Genomic DNA, 20,321 nt, shown 5'->3' on the forward strand with positions numbered 1-20,321 from the left:
GGTGAAGCTAAAATATTACTTAAAAGGGAGTAAAAAGTAATAATAAATTGGGGTTTAAAGTACAAATTTGCTGTTATATTAATTTGTAATTGCATAAATTTTAAATAGACTAAATGAATAATATATCGTTTCCTCATTGTCTTGGTCTTATTAAGATGAGATTTGCGTTGTACGTGTCGAGACTCGAGACTAAAAGAAGGTTACTCTCACTTGTAAATACTTTTGCCTTTCGCTTTGGCAAAAGTCTCGTGTGGTTCATGTTTCACCTTCTTTGTCATAAAAATGAAGCATTTTTCTTTACTACCTTTGACAGTTTCAATTATGGATTCAAAATATAATAAGTTGACAGAATTAAATTTGAACTAAATTTTATTCTGAAATTTGAATCAATTTTAAATAAAAATTGAACTATTTAGTAATATTTGAGTTTAATTCTTATATTTGACTTTATAGTCAATTAGATACACTCAATTTTGAGTTTGAGTTTTCTAATGTTTTCCAAGGAAGGTGTGCTTAACAACCATACAAATAGAGTTTGGGTGAAGTTGAAGTACAATGTTCTTAAAATCTTGTTGAGAATTTTGATTTGTTGAAAATAAGTTTTCGAAGTGTCTGTCGGAAGTTAACAAATATTGTCAACATTTTATCTTTGAATTTTGTCTCCTATATTCTCTATAAGCTTGTTGAGTTTACAAAGCACGAGTCCTTTCCCCCACCGCAAATCTATAATTTGCATTTGGTAGAATTTGAACTCATTTCATATTACATATAAGAGTTAAATTAAGTGGTACTTAATTGCAAATTATAAATTTGTGGTGAACAAAAATGTTGCTACCTTGTAAATTTAATGAGGCTTTCGATAAAAGTGAAAGACAAAGTTAGGAAATAAAACTAAACATAGACAATTTGATCCTAATATCAGACCTACTAAGGTTGTCTATCTCTCTTCAACTAACAATATTTCCAAAACATTTTCTCAAAAAGTGTTAAAATTCTCTCAACAAATTTCAAAAAATCAAAGGAAAAATAAAATTAAAGGGATCTTATAAATGGTGGCTTTTGTTTTAATACCACTTTGTAAGAATTATTATTTAATAATTACAATAGTATCCATATTTAATTATAAAATATGTAGATATAAATAGAAAGTTTTATCTCTAAAATATTTTAGTAAAAATAATTTAAACTTTCAAAACCAATCAAATAAAAAAGAACCCCAAAGACTAAGACAACTAAAATTTTTTTATTTCTCACATTTTTTTTGCTTCTTAAAATATTTAATTTTTTATCTTTCACTTTTATCACAAAGATAACCTTTTCACCCCATTTGTTTGTGGCGGGAAAGAAACTGAACTGAGCAGAAGCAGATTTTTTTTCCATAAAACCCTCAAGCCCCCCCAAAAAAACCCTAGAATTCCCCCAGAATCAAATCTCCTTCCAATTCCCTAATTTCCCCCAAAATTGAGAGGCAGTATAACCACATGTACTGGTTAGCTACGCGAAACGTTGTCATTTCAATCCCCAGATGGCGTTCTCTTGCCCTTCTCCTTCGTTCCCCTCTCAACAAGCATGCTTCTTATAACCCTTCACCACTTATCCTGTAATTCTTTTCCCCTATTTTCGGTTCATCTGATTTTTTCTAAAAAAAAAAAATCAAGCAGCCAAAGCCTTGATAGGGAAAAGAGTAAACTTTTTATTTTTATTGTTGGTTTAGAACAAAGTAAAAACGTCACCTTATGTAAATAGTTGAACAAGTTCAGTTCTTTGCATGGACCTGTCGTTGAAAATGCCTTTTTTGGTAACCCCTTTTAGTTCATTACCCAGTGAAGTGACATTCTCTCTTGGAACTATGTTATGAAATCTGCATTGTTAATATAATGAAAGATGAACGTTATGAAGTTTATAGTATTGCAAATTCAATGAACGTTATGAAGTTTATAGTATTGCAAATTCAATCTTTTTTGGTGCCGGTACACACTTTTAACTAGCTAAATTATTCTGCCAGATCTTATTTAAGATGATCTAACTCGAGTTATTTAGTAGAAGTTTGTGATGAAATGAAAAATGAGAAGTATTTCTGATGATAAGATTGCCCCTTTATTTGCAATTTGCTTCTTATTTTTGGAGGGTTCGCAATTGTTTCATTGGTGATATCCTAATAGGTTAATGGTTTTCCCCCCTTTAAGCTATTTGTTTATTTAGGTTTCTCATTGTTCTTTTTTTATCTAAGAGATTGTTTTGATATGTCTTGGCTATTTATTACTGTTTGGCTTTTGCTTTTGTAAATTTAGTTTCTAGTTTCTAAATGTTTCTTGACAACAGTGGGGGACAGTTTGGGCGGATACACTGTTTCAAAGATCAGAAGACTTTGAGAGGAAACACCAGGAAATATAAGGCAGCAGATAAATCCCTAGGTGATAAGGATCATTCTCACATAGTCTGGTGGAAAGAGGTGTGTCTTTTTTGTCTGCTTCGTTGAGGTTTTTGATTTGCGTATATTGTATTTCTTAAGCTCTTATACTTTTCATTCTTTTGTTGCAGAGACTGGAGTTGTGTCGCAAGCCGTCCACTCTCAATTTGGTTAAGAGGCTTGTGTATAGCAATTTGCTTGGTGTGGATGTCAACCTGAAAAATGGCAGGTGCTTTGCACAATACTGTTTTTTTTTCTTTTAAATATTTCAGTTTAGATAAAGTCTTCTCTCTCCAATTTTCATATCTTTTTGCTACAATAAAGTTCTTTTAATGTGGAGATTAGACTTATTTCTAGTTGTTGGCTTCCCTGGTTTCTTGGATAAGTACAATGCTAGCTAGCCCCCTCCACACCCCCAGGCCCTGCTTCCCAATCTCCCCAACAGAAAAAGGACAATAGAATTATGAATTTATGATGTAGTAGTCTAGTAATCTCCTTTCTCTTAAATATAGTTAAGCATTTTAATATACAGTTCCTATTGAAGACATGTGAAATGAGTGACGCTTAAGGACTCTAAACTTAGGTTTGAAAGAACCTGTTGCCATTAAAATTTCAATAAGGACATATGTTTTTTTGAATAAGAATGGGAGTCAAATAATATTAGTTCTCATTTGAAGATCATTGATGGATTTGCGTTTTTTTATTTTTTATTTATTTTTATTTCCATTGCAGTTTGAAAGTAGGAACACTAAATGCTGAGATTTTGCAGTTCAAGTCAAAGTTTCCGCGTGAAGTTTTGCTTTGCAGGGTATATCACAGAGTTTCGCTGACAAAGTTACTTATGTATGCCATTTTTATAGTATTTTATGAATTATGATTGCTGGAAATTTTAATTTAACGCATCTTCAGGTTGGGGATTTTTATGAGGCCCTTGGGATAGATGCTTGCATTCTTGTAGAATATGCTGGTTTGAATCCTTTTGGTGGTCTGCGTTCAGATAGCATTCCGCGAGCTGGCTGTCCTGTTGTGGTACTGGATCAATCTTGCTCTGCTTGCTGTTATGCTTAAAATTTGAAATTATATTTTGCAATAAGGTTTTCTCTGTCAATTAATCCTGATCTTCGTGTTTGTCACCCATAACAAAATAGAGAAAAAGGAAAATGCAACAAAGAAAAAAGTTAAATAGTGCAACTTTTCAAGCAGCATTTGGTTCTTGGCTTTCCCATGGAATGTTTGATTTATTCTCTTTCTAGTCTGTGTCATCATAAATTTTTTGATGAATGATTGTTTGCAGAATCTACGACAAACTTTGGATGATCTAACACGAAATGGTTTTTCAGTGGTGAGTACAGCGAGTACCATGATGTTGATGCATTAATTCAAGTTTGGAGTAAAAAATGGAAGTAAATTTTGGTTTGCAATTGATTCTTTGGATTTTCTTTATGGCATACCTCTTGTAGTGTATTGTGGAGGAAGTTCAAGGTCCAACACAAGCCCGCTCTCGTAAAGGACGTTTTATATCAGGGTAATAACAGTTTAACAGCCCCTTTTAGCTTATGATGCTATTACTTTATGTTTTCTCCGTTGGTGTAGATGTGATGGCCATTGCTTCGTAAAATATAAGTTCAGTTCATGCTGTACATAATCAATTGAAAGGTGCTTATTCTTTATGTATGTGGTTTTAAGTCATTTATTGGGGTTTTTGAAAGTCGAAAACATTTATGCTACAAAATTTGTCTATTTGTTCGGTGCATATGTAATCTAATAATTATTCCTTATGGTGTTTTTTGACATTCATACCATGCTCTGACTTGCTTTTTAAGTATCCAGGCATGCTCATCCAGGTAGTCCGTATGTATTTGGACTTGTTGGGGTTGATCATGATCTTGATTTTCCAGAGCCAATGCCTGTTGTTGGTATGAACGGTTACTTTTCATTATCTGTAATCTAGTTTCTTTGGATAATGTTCTTGAGAAAAAATATCTTGTAGTTCTCTTGCAAGCTTGTTATGGTTATATTGAATTTCCCTGAATTTCTCTAGCCCGCTGTAAGTGTCATTCTTCTTTATTGGACTGCAAGTACGCATTCTGAGAATGCCTACCATTGAATCAATTATGACTAAATATTGAGCTTGAATGCTTGTAATCTCATTCTTTCTCTTTGCCTTCAATGCTTGAATAGCTGCATACCCATGTTGAGAGAGACGCACAGTTTTGTTATTAGTGCTTTCAAGTTTTATTTATTTGATAAACTTCTGTCTCTTTAGGTATATCACGTTCTGCAAGGGGATATTGCATAACTTTTGTGTTAGAGACTATGAAGACATATTCATCAGAGGATGGTCTTACAGAAGAAGCATTGGTAACCAAGCTGCGAACTTGTCGATACCATCACCTATTTCTCCATTCATCATTGAGAGACAATGCTTCAGGTTTGGTCATTGTTTTAGACATGTCATCGCAAGAATTTGCAAAAGAGGCATTTAATCTATGTTACTCTTCACTCAAGGTGAATGTTAATAACTTGCTAAATGGACAAAAAAGAGCATTCAAAAGGTATGTAATAAGGCTAATTGCTGTGGAGTTTTTAAATGTATAACATAAATACAGCTTAAAATCCATACGTCTGCAGAGTGTTTATAGACATAAAAGGGCTCTTGGTATCTAATTTTCCACTAAACTCTTCTTGATGACATGTAGAAGTTATTCCCCAATTGGTTGCCATCTTTTATGTACTTTTGGAATACGGGTTGATATTTTAGAAAGAACATTGGTTCAAATTTCTGGTCCATAGGAATTCTATTATGAAATAGAATTCATGACCACTGTTTCACAAACATTTCATCCTCAGATTATGATAAATGGTTATGCTTCTCCTTTAAAGCTAAATTATGTGGTCAGCTTTTCACTGTATTTGAGGCTGTTGCAGGAACTTCCCGTTGGGGGGAATTTGGTGCAGGAGGCCTGTTGTGGGGAGAATGCACTGCCAGGCAATTTGAATGGTTTGGAGGCGATCCTGTCACTGAACTACTGTACAAGGTTCGCATTTGATCTAAGCAAAGCCTATACTTTAGCATATCGTACTTTTTACCAAAATTACATGTTATTGTTTATTCGACCATCTTAGGTAAAGGAGCTTTATGGGCTTGACAATGAGGTTACTTTCAGAAATGTTACTGTTCCTTCAGAAAATAGACCCCGTTCTTTAAGTCTAGGAACTGCAACACAGATTGGTTCGTTTGACTTCCTTATTTCATTCCAATATCCAATTGTCTGCTTAATACTGAGTCCTTTAGCATTTTTCCATCCATGGGGGTTGCATTCTTCCAGGTGCCATCCCCACAGAGGGGATACCTTGTTTATTGAAGGTGTTGCTTCCACCACATTGCACTGGGCTACCTGCTCTGTAAGTGAAAACCTTTTGGTTTTTCTAACACATACTAGTAAAGAATTTAGTAAAGATGACACGTTTTTGTTCTAGTAGATCAATTTGTGCTGTGTTATTTGTCATTCATTTTTGTTGTCATTTTCTGGGATTGATATTCATAAATGTGCATTTCTCCCTTCCATCCTATTTGATGGGGCTAATTGTGGCCATCTAACCCACTTAATATATGACTCATTGATAACGAAACTACAGGGAGTTAACTCCTCTCTTCTATGTAAAGCGTTCAGTACATATATCATATCAGATACACAAGGTTCTGTTTTTCATGATTGAGATTTCTCCGTTATTATTGTGATTTAGTTTGCTTTATAAGAATTTTGTTTAATATTTTTCTTCCATGTAGTCATTTTTCTTTTAACTTTTGATGTCTAAAATTTTGGGAGTATTTGGAGTTAACTTAAATCTCAAATATTGATTTGTAATGGGTGACTGCCAAAACAAGTTTTTATGGATTTAACTCTAGTTGTAATTTAGATATCTTATGAGATCTGCTGGAAAAAGTAATTGCCTTCTAATTTTGTTGCTGATTCTCAGGTATATTAGGGATCTTCTTCTTAATCCTCCTTCTCATGAGACTGCATCCGCAATTCAAGGTGAGTTGTGATATGTTTTCTCATACTGATGCAACACTGGCAATTGGGTGCTAGTATATTTTGCCGATGTCCATTAGTTAAACTAGGTTGTTCCATCATAAGCTAGTTAGAATATGCAGCTTTATAGTAACTTGGCCGAATTCTAACTTGAACAATCATGTGATCTTTATATTATTTATTGAAGATTGTACTGACTATGTGTTTAATATTTTGCCAAACAATGTTTCACTACAGATGCTTCTTCAAAGAGTATGCTACTTAGATGACTAGAAACTGGAATGAGCCTTGCAATAGTCTGAAATGTTTTTAATCATTTTGAATACAAATTCTACCTATATATCATATCTCTTGATTGTTTGACATGTGATACTCTGTTAATTTTATGGTACTTAAATGTTCAATTTAGGTTCTGTACTAACTTGTATTTCATGTGCAGCAACTTGCAAACTAATGAGCAGCATCAAATGCTCAATTCCTGAGTTTACTTGTGTCTCATCTGCAAAGGTTCTATTCTAATTTCTCTATTTTGTATTTTGCATTTTCCCTAATAAGAAGTGTTATATGTTGGTTGTTTTACCCTCTCTTTTTTTTTCTACTTATCTTACTTATCTTCAATTTTCATGTTTTTTGATTTTGTTAATTTCTTTGTCTTTGTTCTTTTGTATTTAATTCTTGGATTTGACCATTCTGCAGCTTGTGAAGCTACTTGAACTAAGGGAGGCCAACCATATTGAATTTTGCAGAATAAAAAATGTTGTTGATGAAATATTGCACATGCATAGAAGCATTGACCTCAGAGAAATTCTGAAATTATTGATGGATCCTGCATGGGTGGCCACAGGGTTGAAAATAGACTTTGAGACACTGGTAAGTATAGCAGTCTGTATAGGAAGGACATGAGAATGGAGAATGGCTTTTATGTTCTTCTAGATTAAATGCCTATATGTAAGATTTTTGGGTCTTGATTTTTCCCAGGTTAATGAGTGCGAATGGCTTTCAGATAGAATTGGTCAAATGATTTTTCTGGATGGTGAAAGTGATCAAAAGATTAGTTCTTATGCCAGTATTCCTGGTGAATTTTTTGAGGACATGGAATCTTCATGGAAAGGGCGAGTCAAGAAGATCCATATAGAAGAAGAAGTTGCCGAAGTTGAAAGGGCAGCTGAGGCCTTATCTTCAGTGGTATGTTTGCTACGAATATGGTTATGTTGGTTTTGCACTTTGTCCTTGATTGCAACACAGTTTGCTTTTTTTTCTATTTGATGACGAGACATCATGTGTTGGTTACTAACTTCATTGAGAAGGCTTATGAGTTGGAATTATTGGACTAAACTTTGATTTTTCAGTGTACATTTATGAATACATTGAAATCTGCTAGGCGCTAATTTGTTTGTTATCTTCTCCAATGTTCATTTTATACTACATGAAGTCCCTGTTATTTATTGGGTATTTAATTTTCATGTAGATAACTGAAGATTTCCTCCCCATTGTCTCAAGAATAAAAGCCACCTCAGCTCCACTTGGTGGACCAAAGGGAGAAATCTTATATGCTCGAGAACATGAAGCTGTTTGGTTTAAGGGGAAACGGTTTGCGCCAGCCATATGGGCTGGTACTCCTGGAGAAGAACAAATTAAGCAGCTTAAGCCTGCTTTAGATTCAAAAGGTAGAAAGGTCGGAGAGGAATGGTTTACCACAATGAAAGTAGAGGACGCTTTAACGAGGTGTGCTATTAAATTTTACGAGGCTCCTTGCTAGAAGTGCTTGCATTTCTATTCTTCACCCACGTTGATTTAACTCTTCTTTTTTCTTAGAGTACCTGTGTTGGGTATGAGGATATGACTGAACACATGAAAGTAGTTAAAAAGATGGAAAACGCTCATTTTGAACACATATTCATATCCAGCACTCAAACCTCAGCCCGAGTAACATAGTTCTTCACAATAGATTGATGATTATCAGAATATCTTTATTTGTGTTTCAGGTACCATGATGCTGGTGCAAAGGCAAAGGCAAGGGTTTTGGAATTGTTAAGAGGACTTTCTACCGAGTTACAAACTAAGATAAATGTCCTCGTCTTTGCTTCTATGCTGCTTGTTATTGCAAAGGCATTATTTGCTCATGTGAGGTCAGTTTTACATTTTTCATATAAGTATTCCGTTATTTCTTAAGACATTCATAGCATGGTATATGGATTGAAAATTCATGGAAATAATCCCTAAAACTCTATGCTATTTGCATTTCTTTGAAGAAATTAAATATTTGTTTGATGCACCTCCACCCCGTTTTCAGAGATTTGTTAGCTTTATATCAGTTTGAACAGTGCTGTATATCAAAATCTGAAACTTCTGCCTTCTATTATTCGACATTATACCCTCAAATCTGTGGTGCCCAGCGTCTTAACTAATTAAAACATGGAACTGTTAAATTTTCCATAATGAGATATCAATAGTTCACTGTTTCACGAAATATTACTTTTGTTAAAGGCATATATATTTTTTCTGAAAATTTTGGAATTTCTTAGAACTTAACAGGTATTTGTTATTCTTGCCAAATATATTCTAATTATGATTTCATTGATACTTTACAGTGAGGGGAGAAGAAGGAAATGGGTTTTCCCTACACTTACAGGTTTTAGTAGTTCTAAGGTAATCTCGAAAATGTTTGTATATGGCTTGTCTTTTGGTTATGTCATCGTAGTTGTTCTAGTAATATTATCTGTTATGAATGATGATAACCTGAAGCATCATTCGAGTTAATGATCAAACTACTTATGATATAGTGGGACAAGTAAACGTGCAGGATTTTATGTTACAACAAGGAATGATTTTCATTCTCTACTATCATCATTTGGCAGTACACATAAAGAGCTTTTACCGTTTTATGTAATTGATGCAGAGTGGTGAATCATGTGATGAAACGAAAGGAATGAAGATAATTGGACTGACACCGTATTGGTTTGATGTGTCCGAAGGCAGTGCTGTGCTTAATACGGTTGATATGCAGTCATTGTTTCTTTTGACAGGACCAAATGGTGGTGGTAAATCAAGTTTACTTCGATCAATTTGTGCAGCTGCATTACTTGGAATATGTGGATTTATGGTTCCTGCTGAATCAGCCTTTATTCCTCAATTCGATTCGATAATGCTTCACATGAAATCATATGATAGCCCAGCTGATGGAAAAAGCTCATTTCAGGTATGTTAATAGAATTTCCCCTATAGTGGTAGCTGTCCAAGTTTTGGTCTTCCATTTTTTTGGTAAAAGTATCATGGAGGCCCCTGTACTAGGAGTCAGATTGCATTTTGGCCTATCTACTAAAAAAAGTGCAAATTAGTCCTTGTACATTACCTCAAAAAGCAAATTGGTCTTTTTTGTTAAAAATTTCATCTATCTGTACGGTTGAAAACTGGTGTGGCTGATGGAATAATTAGACAATGATATGTGCCGTGCCGTGTGTATATCATGCTAACGTATAGGGATCGGTTTTTAATAGTAGAAATAGATGAAAATTTTAACAAAAGGACCAAATTTAGTATACAGGGATTAATTTGCCTATTTTTCTAGTAAAAAGGGCAAAATACAATTCTACTCCTAGTATAAGAGTTTTCATGGTACTTTTACCCAATTTTCTCAATCATTATTTATCATTGTAAATATAAATCGTGCCATAAATCTTACTTGGTTCTAATTTCTCAGGTAGAAATGTCAGAGATGCGATCTATTGTTAATGGAACCACTTCAAGGAGTCTTGTGCTTATAGATGAAATTTGCCGAGGAACAGAAACAGCGAAAGGGACGTGCATTGCTGGTAGCATTGTCGAGACCCTTGATGAAATTGGGTGTCTAGGTATCATATCGACTCATTTGCATGGAATTTTTAGTCTACCACTTTCTACCAAAAACACTGTACATAAAGCAATGAGTACAGAATACATTGACGGGCAAACAATACCTACTTGGAAGTTGGTAGACGGGATCTGTAGAGAAAGCCTTGCATTTGAAACAGCAAAAGTGGAGGGACTTGCTGAGGCAATAATACAAAGAGCCGAAGAACTTTATTCGTCAGTCTATACAAAAGAGGCATCTTCTGGACCATTCAACGCACAACTTACACAGTTTGGTTCCAAAGGAGCTCAAACAAGATCGCTCAGTCATAAGCCTAAGCCAACAAACAAAATGGAAGTCTTCAAGGATGTCGAGACTGTTGTTACATTAATATGTCAGAAGAAGCTAATGGAACTCTATAAACTGAAAAATACATCGGATGTCCCTGTCTTTAACTGTGTTGCTATTGCTGCAAGGGAACAGCCGCCTCCATCAACTATTGGTGCTTCTTGCGTATATGTCATGTTCAGACCTGATAAGAAACTATACATTGGAGAGGTATGTCTCTGATCGGTTCATTGTTTTTATTGTTATATCTTTGAATGTAACTTTTATTACCATGCATTTATCTTTGCCAACAGACGGATGATCTTGATGGTCGAATTCGCTCGCATCGTTTGAAGGACGGGATGCAAAATGCTTCTTTCCTATATTTCACAGTTCCAGGGAAGAGTATCGCTCGCCAACTCGAAACTCTTCTAATCAACCAACTCTTAAGTCAAGGCTTCCCGATTGCCAACTTGGCTGACGGTAAGCATCAAAATTTCGGCACATCCAATCTCTCATTTGACGGCATAACCGTAGCCTAATGAGTTAAAATGTATATCAATACGTAATTTATATCGAAATCGACATAGAAGTGGCGGCAGCAATTTTGCCTTTGATCTCGGTTGCTCCACCTGCTTTGTACATGCATCACCCTTTTAACTAAGGGTAAAGTTTTCTAGTCATAATTTAATAGCATGTATCTATTAAGTCCATTTTGAGGTTAATATGAATCAGCTTTTCATCATTAATTGGTTAAATTCTGTTATTAGCTCCTCTATTTTACTAAAGTTGTAGATTTAGTTCTTATACTTTAATTAGATTATTTTAATCTCTATACTTTTCGAGTGATAAAATTTTAGTCTTTGTTAAATGATAATTGTTAAATTTATTAAATTCAATTATTTTCAAAATTTGATGCGGTAAAAATTTTATATGTAATGTCATATTAGTTTGTTGGTTTCATACAGTGGTGGAGTTAGAAAATTCTTTTTTGGGATCGAAATTAAATTGTATATTTTTGTAATAGTAAAATGTAATTTTATTATTTTAATAATTTATATTTTTATAATTTTAAAAGGTTAAATCAAATTTTTATCTTTTGAGGGTTAAAGTTTAATATTACTATTACTATTACTAATTTAAATTTTATAAATTATAAAAGGTCTAAATTAAAAATTTATTATTTTAGAGGGCCAAGGCCTGGGTCTCCTAGTGGCTCAGCCACTGGATTCATATACTCCTAAAATGGGATAACTTTTGTCATAGTCTTAATATTGAAATTTTAAAACTTGAAAAATATAAGGAGTTAGAATAATTCAATAGGAGAACATAAGTTAAATTTACAATTATACACATTATGCAAAATTATTAATTGAATTTAACCAAATGGATATAATTGTTTATTTTAAAATTTGAAAAGTATAAAAGCTAAAATTGATTAAATTATATGGGTTAAATCTTTAACTTTTATATAGTACAAGGACTAATAGTAAAATTTAATCTTTATTTTTGTCCAGAATATATGTTTTAAATCAATGTTATCGAATTCAAGAGTTAATATCGGATTTTGATATGCCTTCGGTACTGAAATGTTTAATTTGCATCTATATTACTCAGAATTTAGATGTGTCAAATACGAACATATTTAACAAATATTTAAAGAAAAACTTGGAAAAAAAAAAAAGGCTTTGGTTTTCAGCTGCATATCCAGAGTTCCAAAATATTTACAAATCTTTGAAGTATTCCAGCTGAAGGACCAAAAAAAAAGGGAAAATAATAAGAAAGCTCAGTTGAGATGATGAAACTGAGTATTGGAATATGATGAAAAGTCTAAAAGAAAAATCATCCCAATAGCCAAAAATTCTTTTGGGTCTTGGAGTTGAGGACATATCCTCCATTTTGACCCTTTTTCTGCACTCCAACACAGGTGCATGGGCTGTTCTCAATCAAATAATCTACTGTATCTATCAATTTCGATCCTTTCATCGATCCGCTAGGTCGTTTATATCTATAAATCGAGAAATCAAAGTATTTATAATTAGTACGGGTTTAGAAATTGTTGATATTTTATAGAGAAGCCCTTAAAGTGGAAAATTTGCCTTTTGGACCTTCTAAAATTTATAGAACTGTAAGTTAATTATTATAAAATTACAGTTCAGCCCCTTAAAATGATAAAATTTTGATTTAATTCTTGTAGAAACTATAAAAATATAAACTAATATATTGGCGAAATTGTATTTTAACTCTTATACAAAGACATAACTTATTTGGCCCTCTAAAAAATTTTAGCCCCTTTAAAATGGAAAAAGAAATTCAGTTTTAAACCTTCTAAAATTTATAGAATCACAAGTTAAAAGTGGTAAAATTGCAATTTAACTTCTTAAAATGATAAAATTTTGATTTAATCATTCTAGAAACTATAAAGATGTAAATTAATATAACAAAAAATTGTGTTTTAATTTTGATCAAAGTATATAACTTATTTGACCCTAAAAAGAATTTCTAGCTTTGCCCCCAAAAAGCAGGGCTTAACTCTTAAAATGGAAAAATTGAGTTTAGACCTTCTAAAATTTATAGTATCCTAAGTTAAATAGTAGTAAAATTACAATTTAACTCTTTAAAATAATAAAATTTTGATTTGATGATTCTAAAGACTATAAGTATATAAATTAATATAATAGTGAAATTGCATTTTAATTTTAGTAAAAGTTTAAAAATAATTCTAATATGGAACTCACCCAAGAATTGCTGAAGAGAGGCTCCGTTTTTGGCCAATAATAATAAGATCAATACCAAGATCTTTAGATTTAGAAAGGATCACAGTAGCTTTATCTTTACCATCCGGATCGATTTTCTCTATACGTACAGGGATTTTGGGCTGAGCAATCTCACTTGCATATTTCATTTGATCAAGGAAATTAACATCGGTGGAACCCCAATCCGGACCGGAAGAAATATTAGGTGTCATAGCATTAGCAGCTGAAGCAATTGTTGGCCTCTTTAAGAAAGTAGTCAATGTGTTCTTCCATGAGCTAGTGTTTTCAACATGAAGAAGGATGAGTTCATCTTGTTCTAACAATGCATGAGAAAGTGCATATTGGAGGGCTGCCGCAGAATGGGGAGCCGGGTCAGCTACCACCATTACTTTTCGTGCCGGTGGAGTCACCATTAATGGCCTCAAACCAGCAAAAACGAATCGAAACCACCACTACCACCACCACCACAACCAGAAAGAGAGAGGTTTTGGGTCCAAGTGAAAAACAATGGCATGTAATATGAGCTTGTCATTTTTGGTGACGGTGATCAGCTTTTTGATGAAGTTTTACCATATTAAACAAATGGTTTGCTTTAATTTTTGTGATGGATGGCTTTCAGCTATTTTTGGGAAGGGTTTGTATTTGCTAATTTTGGTGAATCCATTAGACTTGGTCAATGCCAATAAAATCTTGTTTATACAAGATAAATCCCCAACTTATCACATATCACCTCGTATAAGACTTGAGTTAAACATCAAGTTCAACAATTACAAATAGGTCAAATTCTGCTAGTAGTCCTTACAGTTTACAAAAGTTGTGATTTAGTCTCTATATTTTAATTTGACCAGTTTTAGTCCATGTCCTTTTCAAGTTGGTCAATTTTAGTCATGAGCCTTGTACCATGTGTATTTTCCAATTAAATCAATCTGAATCCCTATACTTTTCGAATTTTGAAAAAATTTCAATCTTGATACATATCATAATCGTTAACCCATTACCTGAAATTTTTAATGAGTGATATAAAAATATATTTGCCGTATCAAATTTTGAAAATAGCAAAATTAACTTATTTAATTTAACAGTTATCATTTGTTAAGGACTGAAATTTTAAAATTTGAAAAGTCCAGGACTAAAAATAGCCAAATTAAAGTACACGGATTGAATCCACAACTTTTGTAAAGTACAGGGACTAATAGCAGAATTTAACCTTAAAAATATTACTTAAACTGCTAAAAATAAATCAGTCAAAAAGACAAGAGGGCATCTATCAATCTCTAAAAGCCATTTGTTCCTTTCAATTGATGCATAATTCTTATATAAAAGAAAGGATGATTTGATCTACAAAATGGTGCAAAGTATTATATGAACTCAATATTTGAAAACTCAGCAAAGGATTCAGACTTCAATATGTTCCTTCACCTTGCAGTTTGCTGTAGCTGTATCAACAAGCAGGACAGATTTGGCTGCTACCATGTGAATGTCGGATATTAGTATGTGCCCCGCACGGATATGCTCAACATTTTCTAAATTTTTTCATATATTACGAGGATCACACTCTCGAATATGTTTCAGACAAAAGTACTACGGAAAAAATGAAAAGGTGAGGTAATACGATTCAGAATATGCATCTGTATTCGGTAAAAGTGCCATTGAAGCCTTTGTATTAGAGTCGGATTGCATTTTGTCCCCTCTACTCAAAAAATAGGCAAATTAGTCTCTATACTTAAATCAAAAAGTAAACTAACCATTCTGTTCAAAATTTCATCCATTCACTGTTAAAAATTGGTCCCTGTACGTCAAAATGAGGTACATGTGGCACGCCAAGTGTAACTATTTGATTATTTGTCAGCCACGGCAGTTTTTAATAATAGAAATGGAAGAAATTTTTAATAGAAAGGGCCAGTATGCTTTTTGATCTAATATTCAAGGACTAATTTGGACATATTTTACTAAAAGCGGGCAAATGCACTCTGGCTCTTAGTACAGGGGCCTCAATGAGTACTTTTACCATCTGTATTCACAATTTACTGTTATTCTGTTTAAAGGATCGATGCCCAGATACGTACCTAAGATACAATCAGCTTTGGCCATTTAATTTCTCCAAAAGGATTTTGTTCAACAGGCCAGGGTTTGCTTTGCCTTTTGATAGTTTCATTACCTGCATATGACCACTATTGTAGAAAGAGGCTACCAATGATTTCATACAAGTAGAAGAAATGTAACTTTTGTGTAAATTTAACATACTTGGCCGGCAAAAAAGCCCTGCAGCTTAGTTTTCCCACTACGATATTGTTCTAGCTGTTTTGGATTCTCAGAAATCACTTTATCTATCATTTTCCCGATCTCAACAGGATCAGCTATCTGCAAATGTTGGAACATATGTTTCTTACTCTCTAATAAACTATCATTTCAATAACAAATATCAAAGAAATAACATATCAGCTTATTTGAGTTCAGGTCAATATCATATTATCTTCCTATTGAATAGCCCTTAATGCCTGTCTAGAGAGCGATAAAACTTCAACAGGTAATCATACAAGCTGGTTCATCTAAAGTTACTACACTCACCAAAAAGTTCAGCTCTGTTCGCTCATATGGGTACACTCTATAATTTCTAACCCTAGCTTACCATGTTCGAAAAATTCAAGACTTACAATTAAAACCGTACTTCTCAGTTTATCTTAAGATACAGATATTCATGTTTAAAGGAGCATCGTACGGCTAACTTGCCTGAATGAGATCCTTCTCTTCTATGAGTCCCTTCACAGTTCCACCTTTGGCTAGAAGCTCAGATAGTATCTGTGATGTTTTAGAGAAATCGTTAAAACTAATAGAACCATATAACACTACCAAAGAATGAGTCCCCCCGTCTTTTGTTCTGTTCTCAAGTCCCTGAACTTATGAAGCCTCGTTTCTGTAGTGGGCCAATTTGTTAACATACCACCGAGCCATTTTTTATTAACATAATGACACCGAGCCCATATTGCAGCCCGCGCCACCGAATCAGCGGCTTTATTTTTGGTACCAAGGATTTTATGTCGACATAACCAAAACGCTTCGTTTTTCTTTCATGCTCATTTATATACGAGAGACAGTACCGCTTCCAGAATACATCCTCTAAAGCTAATTTGTGAAAATACAAAAATGTCTCCGCTAAAAGTCATATAATATCCGCAAATAAAACAGCTGCTGGACTCTAAAATGTTTGAACTGTTTCACCCGGTAATAAAAGTAAAACATTACCTCTTTTCCAATCTTTCCACTGATTGTCCCACTTTTAATGGAAGCTATCAGCTCGGCTAGCTCTTGTGGTGTAAGTTTGATATCATTAATGGACAGCTTTTCGTTCTTCATATAGGCAGCAATATCACCCATGATCCAGTTGGCAGCCAGCTTTATGTCGGCACCACTTGAAAGAGTTTCATCAAAATATTCTGCAACCTAGAACATTGATCATGTGAAGAAAAAAAACCAACTTAGAGCATTTTCTTATGATCCCAAACAAGATAACTTTAAGAAGCCATGCAAGGACTTTTAAGTAAAACATTATAGAAAATTCATCGAGGCATGGTCAAAAAAGCTTGCTAACGATTAAACCTAAGAGAAACCAGGGATATTAAGCACATGTTCTTAAATTAGTTAAGGAGATGAGTAAACAAGGAACATTAGCAGTTAATCATATACTATAGGAAAAAAAACTAAGGGCCATTTAAAGAGCAAGAAGCTACAATATGTTAAACTTAAAGCTTTAAAGCTTTTATCTTTCAACTTAATCCAACAATACAAGGTAAATTTCATAGGAGCTCTCCTTTCTGGGTCACCAATCAACTAACTGATGCTTAACTGGATGCTGGTGGATATATTAGCAACCATTCTGAACAAAGAAAATTACTTTGAATACTTACATTCATGTCATTTGCCAGGAAAAGAACATCCTGCATGCTCAGCCCCATCTTTTCATACCTACGACGCTTCGCTTCTGGAAGTTCTGGCAAAGAGTTGCTAATGCTATCAACATATTCCTGAGTGAGAATAACTTCAGGGAGGTCTGGTTCAGGGAAATATCGATAATCAGAAAGTCCTTCCTTCTTCCTCATTGTAACTGTTTTCTACAAAAGGGCACAAAGGTTTATGGGGTACATAAGTAACAACGAAGTAAAGGGTCAACCATATACCTTAGACTAGTCCTAGCTTGATATTAATATGCAGGTCTAACCTGAGCACCTTCTTCCCATAGACGAGTTTCCTGCACAATCTGATCACTTTGGCCTTGACTATGGAGCAGTGCCTGCCTTGATATCTCAAAATCAATTGCCCTATTAATTGATGAAAATGAGTTCAAATTTTTTATTTCAACCTGCAAATACGGTATAAGGTTATCTGTGTCAGACACTGAAAATTCTACTAACTCCATGCTTTTGCTTTGCTCTATAAATGTGATAGAAAAATGCATCTATCTCAAAATCTTAAATCATAATCACAACAAAGGATTAAGGCTTAACAGTTTATGATCATAGCTCATTCAGAGAAATGAAAGAAAAAGAGAAGAAACGTAAGCAATGCCACTCTCCCATCGGTCCCCTGGGAATGGTGGTACTTGAATCTGCAAGACGTATTAAACCATAGATCTCACTAATTAAGGCAGAGTAATTTAAGCAAACTATTGACCTTTGTTCCAAACTCTGATTGTCCAACTGGTCGAATTGATACATTTACATCACAGCGAAGTGAGCCTTCTTGCATATTTCCATTACTAATTCCCAAGTATCGAACCACCCTCTGTAACTCTGCAGCATATTCAGCAGCTTCAATCCCAGTTCTCATATCAGGTTCAGAAACAATCTCAAGCAAAGGTACCCCTGCTCTATTTAGATCAACCTGCAAAAGATAACCAACAGTGTCAATAAGCAGAAGGTTGAAACAGTAAACTGACTCCTAAACCATCAAAATTTGATGAAGGGGCAAAAAGTGAAAGGAAGAAAAGCTACACCACAAATGACCAGATTGCAGCAAGATTTATTGAAATGTCATTCGTAAAGGAAACAATATACTATATGGTTGCACTGTATGTTTAGAAAAATAACTATATATCGATGTTAGAGAAGTAATTTCCTGTGAATAATCCCCATTTCCAGAATGAAGCAGCTTCCCTGCATCTTCCTCCATGTGAACCCTGGTAGTACCAAACTTCCTATGGCCACCACCGAACTCAAGAGGGAGATCCAAATCAACGTAACCACCAGTTGCAATTGGGATATCAAACTGAGATATTTGGTAACCCTTTGGAAGGTCTGGATAGAAGTACTGCTTCCTATCAAACTTCGAGTTTAGAGATAGCTTACAATTAAGTGCAAGACCCAATTTAACAGCGAATTCAATCACTTTCGAGTTTAAAACTGGCAAGGCACCAGGCAATCCCATGCAAATGGGACAGATATTGGTATTTGGTTGGGATCCATAATTGTAAGGACAGCTACAAAAGGCCTTGGTGAGAGTTGAAAGCTGGACATGTGTCTCTATTCCAATGATTGCCTCATAGTCTCTTGTGATCTTATCAACTGTTTTTTTCAGGGCATGTTGTGGAACTTTGACTTTGGGAGGCTGCTGCTTTTCTTGTGTAGCTGTTTGAGTTTGACTACTCTTCATTGTGCAGTAAAGAACACCATTCCTTCTGCTAAATAATGCAGTTGGGTAGAGCAAAAATGGGTGGATTTGAATAGTTCTAAACAATGTGGAAGCCATGTTGTCAATTGTTCACTTCACATATATGAAATCATAAAGTTAAAGGACTCTCTCTCTCTCTGCAAAACATCAAACAGGTCATAGGCAAGCTTCAATACACTGACTAAAACAAAAAGAGGCACAAAAAAATGCAAAACAAAGTTATATACTTGTATCAAGCTTAAGACTTCGAACAGAAAATTGTTGAAAGGTAATTTTTTTTTTTTTGAATACCCTGTTTGAATTTCATGCTTAAAACTTGAAAATCAATTAGAAATTACGTTTATACATAATAAATGGCAAGCAAGATTTTCAGTGGAAAAAACTCAAAAAGCAATGATTTTGAAAGTAACTCATTAAGAAGAAAGGCATTTTAATGTAAAAAATACAGAAGAATTCCATGTGAAACTCAAAAGCAATAACATAATGGTTAATTCATTTATCAATTTGCTTGCTTGAAGCAGACAGACATTAAGGGGGAAAGAACAAAACAAAACACTGAAACATAGTAATAAAGGCAATTAGAGTTTTGAAAGATTATGAAAAGTGAAAACTAATAAGGAGAGTTCAATGCTTACTTGTTTGCGGAAGAACTGAACTGAAAAGCCTGAAACTTTGAGACTTTACAGCCTACCAACAGCCATCCACATAAAACATGGAAAGAAAAAGATTAACCGATGTCAAAAAGGGAATTTCCAACTTTTTACTTCAAAATATGGAAAATATGATCAAAATGGTGGGCATGCCGGAGTGGTTATCGGGCATGACTAGAAATCATGTGGGCTCTGCCCGCGCAGGTTCGAATCCTGCCGCTCACGTTTTTATATTTTTTTACAGTGGCGTTGTAGTTGTAGCCAATAAAGGTGATATTGCTTATTTACTCAAATTATGCATAAATGCCGCCCCATTTCGTCTTTCATCTTTCTCATAAAAATTATGAGAAAAATCATTAAAATATTAAAATGGAAAAGCAAAATATAAAAAATTATGAAGAATTAAACTTACCCATATCCCGAAATTAAGCCAAATGGAAAAGCAAGAGATGAGCTTGAAATGGAACTTACAAATGGTGGCGGCACTACCAGAACAACAAAGCAAGAGATGAGCTTATAATGGAACTTACAAATGGTGGCGGCACTACCAGAACAACAAAGCAAGAGATGAGCTTAAAATGGAACTTACAAATGGTGGCGGCACTACCAGAACAACTTAATTTATATATAATTTGTGTAAATAAGCAA

The 20,321-nt window shown here is 34.1% G+C and overlaps 3 protein-coding genes and 1 non-coding gene across 6 annotated transcripts; 2 read left to right on the forward strand and 2 right to left on the reverse strand.

Annotated features, from left to right (window-relative positions):
- The first annotated feature begins 1,230 nt into the window (after positions 1–1,230).
- On the forward strand, positions 1,231–11,391 carry LOC108454109 (DNA mismatch repair protein MSH1, mitochondrial). The gene is made up of 22 exons (XM_017752434.2): positions 1,231–1,600; positions 2,323–2,452; positions 2,542–2,639; positions 3,143–3,218; positions 3,320–3,439; positions 3,705–3,752; positions 3,871–3,935; positions 4,241–4,326; positions 4,677–4,841; positions 5,339–5,448; positions 5,537–5,642; positions 5,740–5,815; positions 6,392–6,450; positions 6,887–6,954; positions 7,144–7,317; positions 7,426–7,632; positions 7,916–8,172; positions 8,433–8,576; positions 9,039–9,096; positions 9,347–9,646; positions 10,148–10,834; positions 10,918–11,391. Exons 1-22 carry the CDS (start codon positions 1,482–1,484, stop codon positions 11,143–11,145), a joined length of 3,381 nt encoding a protein of 1,126 aa, XP_017607923.2. The 5' UTR covers positions 1,231–1,481; the 3' UTR covers positions 11,146–11,391.
- Positions 11,392–12,155: 764 nt separating this feature from the next.
- LOC108455261 (uncharacterized) lies at positions 12,156–14,354 on the reverse strand. Its single transcript, XM_017753842.2, has 2 exons — positions 13,342–14,354; positions 12,156–12,611 (listed from the first exon to the last, which is right to left on the reverse strand). Exons 1-2 carry the CDS (start codon positions 13,770–13,772, stop codon positions 12,446–12,448), a joined length of 597 nt encoding a protein of 198 aa, XP_017609331.1. The 5' UTR covers positions 13,773–14,354; the 3' UTR covers positions 12,156–12,445.
- A 289-nt stretch (positions 14,355–14,643) lies between these two features.
- Positions 14,644–19,884, reverse strand: LOC108455735 (glutamyl-tRNA(Gln) amidotransferase subunit B, chloroplastic/mitochondrial). 3 transcript variants are annotated; one of them, XM_053019301.1, is made up of 10 exons: positions 19,659–19,884; positions 18,471–19,160; positions 18,028–18,236; positions 17,576–17,716; positions 17,265–17,468; positions 16,603–16,800; positions 16,090–16,158; positions 15,604–15,720; positions 15,426–15,517; positions 14,644–14,940 (listed from the first exon to the last, which is right to left on the reverse strand). In XM_053019301.1, exons 2-9 carry the CDS (start codon positions 19,099–19,101, stop codon positions 15,437–15,439), a joined length of 1,650 nt encoding a protein of 549 aa, XP_052875261.1. In that variant the 5' UTR covers positions 19,102–19,160; positions 19,659–19,884; the 3' UTR covers positions 14,644–14,940; positions 15,426–15,436. The 3 variants fall into 3 exon arrangements, with proteins under 3 accessions (XP_052875261.1, XP_052875260.1, XP_052875259.1); XM_053019300.1 differs by having other exon boundaries at positions 14,644–14,882; positions 19,659–19,883; XM_053019299.1 differs by having other exon boundaries at positions 14,644–14,822; positions 19,659–19,882.
- Positions 19,817–19,898, forward strand: TRNAS-AGA (transfer RNA serine (anticodon AGA)). The gene has a single exon. It is a non-coding gene; the product is annotated as a tRNA-Ser (tRNA).
- The last annotated feature ends 423 nt before the right edge of the window (positions 19,899–20,321 follow it).

The sequence above is a fragment of the Gossypium arboreum genome, chromosome 9 (genome assembly GCF_025698485.1).
Source record: "Gossypium arboreum isolate Shixiya-1 chromosome 9, ASM2569848v2, whole genome shotgun sequence".
Lineage (NCBI taxonomy): Eukaryota > Viridiplantae > Streptophyta > Magnoliopsida > Malvales > Malvaceae > Gossypium > Gossypium arboreum.

Excerpts from the sequence above, each read along its gene's own strand:
- LOC108455735 (XM_053019301.1), bottom strand. The coding sequence starts at position 19,101 with ATGGCTTCCACATTGTTTAGAACTATTCAAATCCACCCATTTTTGCTC. Across the intron at positions 16,801-17,264 it reads TCCTGGCAAATGACATGAAT|GTTGCAGAATATTTTGATGA; the intron begins GTAAGTATTCAA and ends TCAATGTTCTAG. Across the intron at positions 16,159-16,602 it reads GTGGAAAGATTGGAAAAGAG|ATACTATCTGAGCTTCTAGC; the intron begins GTAATGTTTTAC and ends AAAACATCACAG.
- LOC108454109 (XM_017752434.2), top strand. The coding sequence starts at position 1,482 with ATGTACTGGTTAGCTACGCGAAACGTTGTCATTTCAATCCCCAGATGG. Across the intron at positions 2,453-2,541 it reads ACATAGTCTGGTGGAAAGAG|AGACTGGAGTTGTGTCGCAA; the intron begins GTGTGTCTTTTT and ends CTTTTGTTGCAG. Across the intron at positions 6,451-6,886 it reads GACTGCATCCGCAATTCAAG|CAACTTGCAAACTAATGAGC; the intron begins GTGAGTTGTGAT and ends TTTCATGTGCAG.
- LOC108455261 (XM_017753842.2), bottom strand. The coding sequence starts at position 13,772 with ATGGTGACTCCACCGGCACGAAAAGTAATGGTGGTAGCTGACCCGGCT. Across the intron at positions 12,612-13,341 it reads CTCTCTTCAGCAATTCTTGG|ATATAAACGACCTAGCGGAT; the intron begins GTGAGTTCCATA and ends CTCGATTTATAG.